The sequence below is a fragment of the Triticum urartu genome, chromosome 7 (genome assembly GCF_003073215.2).
Source record: "Triticum urartu cultivar G1812 chromosome 7, Tu2.1, whole genome shotgun sequence".
In the NCBI taxonomy this organism is placed as follows: Eukaryota; Viridiplantae; Streptophyta; class Magnoliopsida; order Poales; family Poaceae; genus Triticum; species Triticum urartu.
Genome location: NC_053028.1, coordinates 487735087 through 487746463, shown reverse-complemented (window position 1 = coordinate 487746463; position 11377 = coordinate 487735087). Strand labels below are relative to the sequence as shown.

At 42.5% G+C, this 11377-nt stretch overlaps 2 protein-coding genes across 3 annotated transcripts; one reads left to right on the top strand and one right to left on the bottom strand.

The window, feature by feature from the left end:
* Positions 1 to 6: 6 nt before the first annotated feature.
* LOC125523967 (probable E3 ubiquitin ligase SUD1) lies at positions 7 to 6135 on the top strand. Its single transcript, XM_048689036.1, has 9 exons — positions 7 to 218; positions 398 to 910; positions 1744 to 2340; positions 2439 to 2644; positions 2730 to 3023; positions 4167 to 4324; positions 4431 to 4594; positions 4673 to 4855; positions 5399 to 6135. The coding sequence occupies exons 1-9, from the start codon at positions 9 to 11 to the stop codon at positions 5783 to 5785; spliced, it is 2712 nt and encodes a 903-aa protein (XP_048544993.1). The 5' UTR covers positions 7 to 8; the 3' UTR covers positions 5786 to 6135.
* Positions 6136 to 6436: 301 nt separating this feature from the next.
* On the bottom strand, positions 6437 to 10509 carry LOC125523968 (transcription factor BIM2-like). 2 transcript variants are annotated; one of them, XM_048689037.1, is made up of 9 exons: positions 10276 to 10509; positions 9916 to 10077; positions 9728 to 9830; positions 9548 to 9617; positions 9347 to 9445; positions 8347 to 8503; positions 8110 to 8254; positions 7260 to 7386; positions 6437 to 6706 (listed from the first exon to the last, which is right to left on the bottom strand). In XM_048689037.1, the coding sequence occupies exons 2-9, from the start codon at positions 10004 to 10006 to the stop codon at positions 6683 to 6685; spliced, it is 816 nt and encodes a 271-aa protein (XP_048544994.1). In that variant the 5' UTR covers positions 10007 to 10077; positions 10276 to 10509; the 3' UTR covers positions 6437 to 6682. The 2 variants fall into 2 exon arrangements, with proteins under 2 accessions (XP_048544994.1, XP_048544995.1); XM_048689038.1 differs by having other exon boundaries at positions 9916 to 10072; positions 10280 to 10432.
* Positions 10510 to 11377: the final 868 nt, after the last annotated feature.

Sequence of the window (11377 nt, the reverse complement as noted above, 5' to 3'; positions counted from 1 at the left end):
CGCCGAGGATGGCCGCCGTCCCTCCGCCGGAGACCGCGCTCTCCTCCGCGGCGGACGGCTCGGATGACGAGGATGGGGACCAGTGCCGCATCTGCCGCTTCCCAGCCGAGGCGGATCGCCCTCTGCGCCGCCCCTGCGCCTGCAGCGGCAGCATCAGGTTCGTCCACGACGACTGCCTCCTCCGATGGCTCGCCACCAGCCGCCAATCCCGGTGCGAGGTATCCCTCTAGTCTTCGCCTCCGCCTGCCCTCTCTCGGCATCGATCATATCCGCCATGAATGGTCCATGCCCTTGTTTGCTAATTTCGATTCATGCTGTTGCTGTGTGGTTCGCGCTTAGCTTAATCTTCGAGTTCCAATTCGACGCGATGCTCATGTTCCTCTGCTCCTTCGATCAGGTGTGCAGCCGCGAGATCACCATCAGCCCTCTCTACGCTCCAAACGCCCCTGCGAGGCTGCCCCTTTCCGAATTCATGCTCGGCTTGGCCAACAAGGTCATGGGTTGGGTTATCGTGCTGCTCTCCCTCGTCGTCGCGGTCCTCGTCTGGGAATTCATCATGCCCGTCACCACTCTCTGGACATGGCGCCTCGCTCTCTCCAGGAGCTTTGCTCAAGTGCGACACCTGCTCTCCCTCCGGCTCTCCGCCACCTCCTTCTTTGCAGATGGGTTCTACAGGTTCAGGTTCATGCCTTCCGTGGATACCATATTCGCCTGTGTTTCTATCAGAAGAGCCTTCGTCAGGGACCTTGGCCATTTTAGACAGCTTAACGGGCTCGCCAGAATTGGTGCTGATGCTGTTGCTCCATTTGCTCTCTGGGTTGCTCGCCTGGAAACTCACCTTCAAAACAGATTTGGGGGATTGGATAGCCTGCAAGTCCTTGCGCTGCATACTGTGGAAGCTTCCTTGATGGTACGCTTCTTGCTTTGATCTCCCCACTGTCCTCTGACTGTACATTTATCGTTTTCCTTTTCTGAGGGAACGTCCACAAGCTTTGCACATCTTATGACTAAGTAGAGAAGCAAATTCTAATTCACAAGAGCCTGGCATTAAGGGTTTTTTCATCCAACACCAACTACTGTTTCTTGTTTACTGTGATGGGAGGATTCTACATTCTACCTGCAGAAGTAGAGCACTGATTAATGAAGTTATATTCTAGAGATTAAGCACATCTTGTCATGGTTTTGCTTAATACTGGTCATAGTAGAGTATAACTTCAGTTCAAAGGGAAGATGCCGCTTACGGTCCTGGCTATTGCGAGTAACAGCAAAACTTAAATGATTTGGTCATCACATGGACCAAAATAGTACGAGTTCTTTTGTAAAACTGGATGGCGTTCAGTTCTTTACCTTTTTCCTACCCTGCAATTGGGCGAGACATCATCAATATGGTTTGCTGTCCATCAGTCTGGACCCTGGAGGCGTAGAAAGTGCAATGTTGGATGACTTGGATGACTATTCCTAATATGTAGGTTTAGGATTTCTTAGGCCATTATTTTGAGTGCACCTCCATGAGTGGCTAACCTTGTCCTCCTTGGTGCTTTAATCATTGTGTTGTTGCTGTAGCTTTTGTTACCTTGTTGGGCTAGTTCCACCATGGTTTTAATTAACATTTTTGGACAATGCTTCAACACCACATGTGGATGCTTTATTGCTTTTGTAGGATGGAGGCTTCAGATATCTTCTGCTTATCTTTTTTAATATACTTAATTGCGGAAAATTCTAACTAAATCATTTTCTATTCAGGTGGTAATAGTTGACATAGGCATTGCTTTCATGTTTGGTTTTGTTCCCTTCACGTTGGGAAGGATAATCCTATGGTGCGTTTCGTGTTTCAATTTTGGAAATGTGGATGATGTCAACTCATACACTTCAACAGCTTATATCCTTTTAATTGGATATGGATTTATCTTTTCACTGGGTGTAACTTTTGGTGGGATGCATACTTTCCATCAATACTCGAGGGGAGAGCGACTTCTGATTGCCATTTTCTTCAAGATCTTGGCTGATGGGACATGCTGGTTGTTGAGCCCCTTTAGATGGCTGCATCGTATACATGTAATGATCCGCAAGACATTCTCTCTCTGCCAGATGTTCTTCAGAGGGATCGCAAATTTGATCACTTTTGCCAACTTTTCTCTTAATGTCATAAACATGATTATAGTATTCCCCTTGCTCTTTGGCTGGTCTCTTGATATCTGTACTTCGAAAATGTTTGGTGCAACAATACATCAAAGGTTCAAACTTCTGTGGGCTTCATCCTTTTCTTCTATTACTCTACATTGGCTTACTGGATGCATCTTTTTGATACTACGCTCCAAATTGTCCAGTCTTCTTCGCCCGGTATTTATCGTACTGTATTTGTGGTCTCATCATTTCGTAGTGCATGCAGTATATGTTTCAGGGGTGTAACAGTAATTTTTTTGTTTGCTTGTGAATAGATACTGAGGCCAGGAGTTAGTACTCCATTTTTCCATCTTGCTGAAGAGCATAATGTGAAACCATGCATGCGCGAACCATTCTATATTATCTCTTTCAAGAAGCTTCCTCGTCTTTTTGTTGGCATTATCAATGTTGGTATGGTCTTTCTTGTTCCTGTTCAAATCGCTGGTGGATTGGCACCTAAGTTGTTCCCATTAGATATCATGTAAGTATTCTTTTTTCTTCTTCATCTTATGCATCTGCCAGTCTTTGGTGATTCAACGCATTTATTTTAATATTATGAACTGTAGCTACTTCGATCCACCTACTAAGGGCACATCATTTTGGCAAGCGCCACGGACCTACGCAGAGTTACTTTCTGGCATTGTCCTTCTGAGGTTTCTCATTTGCAATACACTCAAATACCTTCAACCTCGCAAACTGGTGGAGAAGATACTGCGAAATTGGTTTGCCACTACTGGACAAGCTCTTGGTCTATTAGATTTGTTGATTGTCCAGCCTGACGGAGCATCTGGACATGAGGTTAGTAATAGTGTCGCACCAAATGACCAGTATGGCAGCACTTACGAAGCTATGGCTAATAGGTAAACTCCCATATTTTTGTTCACTCAAGGGACTGTACATTCTGCACTATTTGTAACCTGATGCTCCCACACCCATTCTCTAATATGATCTAATTTTATTTCTTTATGATTTCATTGTTGACTATTCATTTAAGATACATGCATTCTGGTGGTTAGGCAGTAGTGTTGGTGTTTGTTCTTTTTGCACACTTTTATCTTTAGAATGAAGAGGGTACCCAATCTCGGTATATATCTTCCCAAATGTGTCTCGTCACAGGAATTTCCATCTTTTGGGGGTTAAACATTGCATAGGTGGTTCTAGTATGCCACAGAACTGGTAATCGAATATTTGGATCCTCAAACTTGTACAAACTGGATCAAATATTGAAGTGAGATCCATATATGGTTGTACTGTCTGACATTACTTCCATATGGGCACTATGGATCATGTAAAAACAATACTTCAAACACTGTTCCAAATATAGGTCAGTTAACTGCTATTCGGACCCCTCCCGATATGAGAACGCGCTATTCGAGCCATTAACTTGTAGGTCCAGTTAATTTGTCTGACAAGCCGATTTATCAGTTGTCAGGCTGAATTATTGGCTGGGTCAATTAACTGCTAGGCCTTTTTTAGCCCAAAACTGGCCCGTTCCCTCCCTATGTTTCAATGTTCAGGTTTATGGCCTTCCAGATCGGCTGCAACATCAGAACATCAAGGCAACAATTTCCTTGTTGCTATGTAGCCTAGGATTGCATATTTAGATACTTAGTACATTGCATGTTGCTATATAGCCTAGGATGTATTGATATGGCCCTAGTTGACCTCCTGATAAATGGGTTACCGATAAATTTAGTTAAATGGCTGATTCACCGTTTAATCCCTACCCAGCACCCAACTGATATGGTACCAGTTACCGATATCCTGAACATTGACTTCAAGAAACAAATATGCGTACCATTGTTGCATCTTCAGTACGGCAATTTTAGTCTTCAGTCAAAATAAATTATATTTTCTTTGAATTCTTTTTCTAATCTCGTTTTTATTTCCTATACTTGCCTGCTCATTTTTTTACCATTCAACTAATTAATGTTTTGCAAACTCAAGATGTTGGCTGCACAATTTTTCTAGAAGATATTTACCCTTCTTACACATTGTAACAGGAGATCTGTTGCAGTTCGAATGACACTACTTGTAGTGCTAGCATGGTTGACTGTTGTGATACTCAACACTGTTGTGCTTATCTTTCCAATCTCAGTTGGGCGTGCATTATTGTTGGCCATCCCTCAGCTGCCAGTAGCAGGTGGATTGAAGTCCAATGGTAATAATTGCTCAGAGATGATCACTGAAATTCCTCTGTAAATGAAGTGAATGTTTGTTTATGTTATTCATCTTATTTGGGCTTACTTGGGTAATCTTTCTTTTAGATCTGTTTGCGTTTGCTGTTGGATTTTGCACCATATCAACTATTATTGCCGCCTCTAGAGATTCATTTGTCTACATGACATCTGGGAGAACATGCCTTCTAGCTTCTGTTATCTGCAAGTGGGGTATAACTGCTCTGAAGAGCTCTCCTCTTTTGTTCATATGGGTGAGCATTTTAATTGAGGTGGTTTCATTTTTATTTTATTTTGATAAAACAGTTCAGTAACTTGTTGTTTGTTGCCAGATTGTTATCATTCCCATTCTAATAGGATTGCTGGTTGATTTTCTCCTGATATCACCCTTCAAGTTCCTGGTTGATTTTCTGGTGATGTCACCCTTCATTGTGCCATCTGATGACATTCCAGTTCTAGACTTCTTCAGCATTTGGTTCCTGGGGATGCTATTGCTGAAATTCTGGACTAATTTGGTGAGATGCAACTTATCTTGTCACTTTTCTGATGACTTAACTTGTATTCATCATGTATGCACCATACTTGGCATAATCAGGCGATCGCAATTATTTGGGAAAATTTGCTACTCCCTCCGTTCTAAAATGCTTGTCGTAGTTTTAATTCGAACTAAAACCATGACAAGTATTTTGGAAAGGAGGGAGTACATGACACCAAAAGTGTACCAGTTGCAAAATGCATAGTTTCCTTGCTAAAGCGAATTATCAAAATGAACAGTGCATATTTTATTTTAGTCCATCTCATTTGCAAAGCTGTTTTGTTGTTATTAGTCACAATATTTTTGTAATTGACTCTTCCCATTGAGAAAGCCTGCAATATTTAATTCGTCTCCCGTGCCGCCTCAGGCATGCTATCAAGTATCAATTGCCAATATCTGCCCAATGATGGCTGAGTTTCTATTCTGACTGATCTTGCAATGGGCACATGGTTACTTAATGTAGTAGTTTGCTGGTAATTTGCCAGGTTATTCTAATTAGATATTTTTGTTACCATTGTTGAAGGCTCATTGGACAAGGGACGCGCCTTTCCTGGCTCATTTCATTGATGGAAGATGGGACTGGAAGCTTACTCGGGCAAAGGATGATGGCTTTGCAGGGTTGAGGGCAAAGTGGGTCTTGCAAGATATATTGATGCCTATCACCATGAAGCTAGTGATTGTTCTGTGTGTTCCTTATGTGCTTGCGAAGGGCCTTTTCCCAAGGTTTGGCTACTCTGCTGCGGTGAACTCGACGGTGTACCATTTCGCATGGCTGGGCAGCCTCGCCTTATATGCGCTCTGCTACCTTGCCAAGGTATTCTGGGGTGTCCTGGTGAAACTCCACGATTCTATCAGGGATGAGCGCTATATTATCGGGCAGAGGCTGCAAGACTACACTGACAACAGCTGAAGGCCCTTCTCCTTGCAACTCAGTTTTCTATAGTAGTTAGGTTTAAACATAACAACAGTCGGCATCAGGAAGCGAAGAGGCCGTGTTACAGATGGAGATGATACAGTGAGATGTCGGAGAGGTAGTTTGCTTGTAAATATGGATGTAGTTTTAGTTGCCATCACCTGTTGGTCACGATCTTTTGTGCCGGTTCGGTAGGTTGCTGAGTCTTGAGAATTTGATCGTAATCGTGGTTGTAATAGCCTATGGTTTTTAGGAATCTCAGACACTTTTTGCGATCGTCATTACATGAGGGCCTTGGTCTGGTGCTGATTCGGGCAATATCAAATTCTGAGGTTTTCGCTTGTTTCTGGGGCTGTAGCCATATGGGTGTGGTGTTTCTCGGCATTTTGGTAGCCCTCAGGACCCATGGGTCGTGCACTCATGTTCTGCTGCCGATTCAGGCATGTTGCAAAATCTATCATTTGGACAAATTTCACATAACTTTGCCGCTAGCCAGAAAACATTTTTTGTTGGTATGTTGTAACCGTGGGTGTCGTGTAGGGAGGCAGGGGAAAGAGCTCTCATAATATGTTGTACTCCTAGTTTTTTGATACTCAACAAAAAGATATATTGCAGTTTTTCCTTCTTCTGAGACGGGGTAGGCTGTAGTTTCCACAGACCGACAATCAGCTAACCACATCATATATAACAAATGTACACATAAGATAGTGTGCTTTCAAAAATAATAATTTAATTTACACTCAACGAGGATAAGGGAGGGCCACGGGAAGATATAGCAGAAAGGGTTTATCCATAAAAGCAAGTTGAGATCCAGGAATGACTCCTACTAGACTGCCTCTTCGACGCTTCCTCAGATTCCTAACAGCTTTTGGCCTGCCCAGCACCTTGTATGATTTAGTTTGCGGCTGGCATGTCTTTCTGCTCCCATTTAAAGAAATAAGATCAGGAGAGTACTTGAATGAATAATGGGCATCATTGAACAAAAAAAATATGATTAACTGTAGTTACAATTCCGTTTATGGAAAGCACATGATCAATTTTATTATTAGTATGCACCTACCACAAAATTTGACATACAGAAGGGCATTAGCAAACAGCCAGTAGTAAAGTAAAAATGGACAGCGTTTGCATAACGCAAATCCGTCTTCAATAAAAAATTACAAGTTAATTGATTTTTGTAATAGCAAGAACCTACTATTTGCCACCTCTATTATACTGCCGTTTTACAAAAACATAAATACTCTGTAATACAGAGTACAGTTTGTGTTTCTAAGGTCCAGATTCTAAGTGTGTCACATGTGCCACTGTATTAATCATGGACCATATTGTGGTTAAGAACAAAGTTAGGCTGGTAATCACGACTCCTTTCTTATTAGTATTTTTTTGCAAGATGCTAAATAAATATATTCCATGATAGACACATTTCAAATTATTTCAGTTAAATATTCATGAGTAGATTGAGAGCTTCCACCTTTGCACTGGATATATTATTAGACCTGGAAATTGCTCTCCTGCCCAGATTGACGTGCACGGTGACACTGGCTTGTGACAAATCGATGCCCAAATTTTCCATTGCATTAGTCAAAGCCGTAAATAGGCTGTTCAAGAAGAATTACAAATAATAGTTGAGTGAGTCAAAGCTGTTCAAGATGAATGTCAAAAGAACATGTAGGAATACCAAATGCAGAGCAATTGATCAGAAAAGAAAATGTATCTAAATGGATGACGAAGATAATTCCATCCTCAAGGTTAACAAAAAGATGCAAACATACGGAATCACTTCTTATGAACTGCAGTGAATAACATGTGTGTATTTTGCCCAACCCAATACTGGGTGGACATGTATCCAAGTGTATCCATGGCATAACATGTACTCCCTTCGTTCTTAAATATAAGTCTTTTTAGAGATTTCAACATGAACTACATACGGATGTATATAGACGTATTTTAGAGTGTAGATTCACTCATTTTGCTCCGTATGTAGTCCATATTGGAATCTCTAAAAAGAATTATATTTAGGAACGGAGGGAGTATTCGATATAGGTATCAGATACGGATATGAAACCTTGTATTGGGGCATCAGAGGCGACTAGGGTAAATATTTATACATTTACATACACTTTTTCCATCATACACACACTGGAGTATGAAGAAATGCATAAAATATCAGGCAAGAACAAGTTGAGAAATCTTTTGCAGTTAACATTATATGTACCATAAACGATAGCAATCCCTTTCTTCGTTCCAGTAACTCTAAAACTACTAGTAGCAATTATCAGTAAGGAAAATTTCACAGAATTTTGCGAAGGCTAGAAACATACTTTTGGGAGTACATGCTGGAAACAGTTATGGTACCCTCATCTATAGTCAATTCTTCTTTTTCATTGCTCATTTCACTGTCCACAAGGCAATCCGCTGGACATGGAAGCTCTTGCCATTGGGACTGGTACTGTGATTCTATAATATCTGAGAGAAAAAGGAGAGCAATTAGCACTCATTGTTGAATAGTACAATCTAAAAGGCTAACAACTCACACAGACTATATTATCTACGTATACCTGCATTTAACTTGGCTGGTTCTACTACCGTTTCAGCATTTTGCAGCATTTCTGGCATGGTGGGGATACTGTTGTCCAGAAAGTTCCCAGCAGAGCAATTTTTTGTTGTGGGTGCTGCTACACCTGGCATGAGGTCAACTGGTACTCGGTTGCTACTCTGTTATAATATAACATGTTATTTCAATAATTTTAAGGTTTCAACACCAGGCATTGCTGAACGCTACTAATCCATCTGTTCAGAAACTTACCTAGAAAGAGTGCAGTGAAACATCCCTAACTTTAACAACTAATATAAAATTTCCAATTATTGACTGCATGGAAATGATAACATCAGATTTGGCCAGATTTTCTTTCTTAACACGACAATATTTGATTTCAACTAACATATCAGAAGTTAAATATGAGATACTGCGCCGCTGTTCAGCAGTGTATATTCTTGAGCACAAGGAGTAAAATATGACAGCCATAATCATAACATAATGTGTGAGTTACTATTATCGGTTTACTGTTTTTTTCCAAACAGAAGAATTCGGTTAATTACCTATGACTGAATCATTGTGCATATACCTACGGTGAACGTTAGTCGCGACTTACTGACAAAATTCAAAAGATTTGCGGTGCTAAATTATAGTGAACTTCACCTTTGCACACTTTCCATCATGGAAATTCTATGGTAGAACTTTCTACTCGGCTGCATAGGATTTCAGAGATAGAGATTTCCAGTGAACAGCAATGAAATAAGTTGCTAGTTGCAGATCTAATAAACGAACCGGACAAATTCTCCTGAATGTGTACTGGAAAGTAAATTCGAAATAATCTATAATTTCTGTTAATGCTTTAGTGGTGCAAATTGTAATGGCTGTCATGTTAATCTTTATTTAGGCTGCCACATATGATATTTTCATATAATTCTTTCACATACAAATTTGACTGTCATGACAAAGCAAATAGCAGGCACGCTTATGTAATGAATACGGGAGGACAGTGAAATGTGGATTACCCAAGGCGCCAATTTTGTATTTTCTTGGTTCCAGTCTCCACCAGCACATGCTTCATGGTTTTGTACCTTTTCTTGTAAGAATTTGACATATTCAATCACCTGCAGAGGATAACAACTGCTTATGTGCACTGGAGTATAGACACAGGTATCCTTATCGAAATAGGGGAAAGGGAGTGATGAGAAAGGGAAGAAAACAAGGACCTCCAAAAGGAATGTGGCCTTATCTCTCTTCTGGTCACTTTGTGGTACAAGATCACGGAGTATCTGAAATCTGCATTGCAGTTAGTAATGCTAACAGTTATTGGTAGATAGGGGGTAATATCGCAGAAAGAATAATATAGTTCATAATGGATTGGCTAGGGTGGGCAGTTGGGGGCTTGCCTCTCATTGATTTTGCAGCGACGTCTCTGCTCGGTAGCGGAATGCTTGGACCTCGGGGAGCCCGGTGCTTTGTGGTCTCCCCCGCTGCCAGCTTCGATTTCCACTGCAATATGGCATTGTACGGTTGTACCAGATTCATTGACACGAGTTCATAGATGATGTGAAGGGGTTGACAGAAGAAAACTGACTTATATCACTGAGGCAGAAGCCTGAACCAGAGCCGTCTCCGCCGCTGGAGGCAGAGGACGAGGCTCCGGCAGGATGTACTCGATTCTGCATGAGAGAGGAGACCGGTCCCGCCGCCTGCCCTAGCCAGCCGACCACCGCACGGCAACCAAATCCTGCACAAACTGAAAAGGAGAAGAGGAATTTGGATCAAATTTGCTGCAGTAAAGGAGAATCAACCCAGGACAATCAATGCTAGGGTTTCATTACGCAAAATCCAAGCTAGGTTTCGTCAGCGACAATTCCAAGGAATTAACCCATGTTGGGATAGATCTTCACTCCACGCCACTGCAGTAACGGAGGAGTATTTGAAAGAAGAATACCTTGGGGTGGAGATCCTCAGACCAAGGAGGAGCGAAGCAAAACTGCCACCGCCGCCTCCACCGCCGCCGTCGCCGGAAAAGAAGATCGGAGCGGCGCGGGGGTTTAATGAGTTTTTTTCTCAGTCAAAATTGTAAGGTGCGCGGAGAAAAACTTGTAGGGACATTTTTGCAATTAGCCAATTAGGGTAACTCAAAAATCTGATCTCTCCAAATCCAAATCGACCGTCAATGTCTAAAGCGGATGGTCAGGACACTTTGGGTTGGATATCGTGGTTATCAAATTTGTTCACATCACCCGTAAACTGGCATCAAACAGGGAGGTTTGGGGGAGTCAGGACGTTGTCATGTCGAACTTCGAAGCGTCATGCCCATTCATAACCTTTTTCGGCCGCGTCTGCTTCGGCCTCGCATTCACTCCGGCAAATCGGCCTATTCACATTTATGATGGCGCAACGATCGAGAAGCCTATCCTGACTTTAAAGCCGATCAGACTTCTTCTCCGTAAACCCTACCCTGCACAGTCCTCATCCTTTCTAACACATCCACCGGCCGCCGCACACCATCACACCTCCGACCACCACGAATGGCCAAGAGGTGCAACACCGAAGTGGTCGTCGGTGCTGTTATATTCTGTCGAATATTATGTACGCAAGGGGTTACATGGTCTTGGAGTTGTAATTGGTGTGGTTAGGTAAGAGTTGTGTAGGAGTCGGACACGTTGTATCCGAGGCCTTTTATATACGGAGGGGCACCACACGTTATAACCCATGACGACTTGATAGTAACGGGTATGCGGGGAGCCGATGACTTATGCCGGCGCCCGGTCGGTCGGTGTTGTGATATCTTGGGGAGGAGCGCCCGTAGTCATGCCCCGGAGATGTAGCCATATTGGTGAATCTCGTTAACAAATATCGTGCATCGATGCGTCGTCTATGATTTTGCATTAGCGTTTTATTCTAGCAAGTGGTATCATGAGCAAGGTTGCGAGAAGGCTATGCGAAAGATTATCCGGAGGTACGAGGATCATGCTCGACGGGTGCCATGGAACGTCCGTTTGGTGCAAGGTGGAGCATGGCGGCATCGCGGATGCAGTTGGTGGTGT

What these genes read in the sequence shown, in the direction of transcription:
- LOC125523967 (XM_048689036.1), top strand. Translation starts at nt 9, where the DNA reads ATGGCCGCCGTCCCTCCGCCGGAGACCGCGCTCTCCTCCGCGGCGGAC. An exon ending in CTGTGGAAGCTTCCTTGATG is followed by an intron (nt 911 to 1,743) that starts GTACGCTTCTTG and finishes TTTTCTATTCAG; the next exon opens with GTGGTAATAGTTGACATAGG. An exon ending in TTGTTCCCATTAGATATCAT is followed by an intron (nt 2,645 to 2,729) that starts GTAAGTATTCTT and finishes TATGAACTGTAG; the next exon opens with CTACTTCGATCCACCTACTA.
- LOC125523968 (XM_048689037.1), bottom strand. Translation starts at nt 10,006, where the DNA reads ATGCAGAATCGAGTACATCCTGCCGGAGCCTCGTCCTCTGCCTCCAGC. An exon ending in ACCAGCCAAGTTAAATGCAG is followed by an intron (nt 8,255 to 8,346) that starts GTATACGTAGAT and finishes TTTTTCTCTCAG; the next exon opens with ATATTATAGAATCACAGTAC. An exon ending in TCCAGCATGTACTCCCAAAA is followed by an intron (nt 7,387 to 8,109) that starts GTATGTTTCTAG and finishes CTTCTTGAACAG; the next exon opens with CCTATTTACGGCTTTGACTA.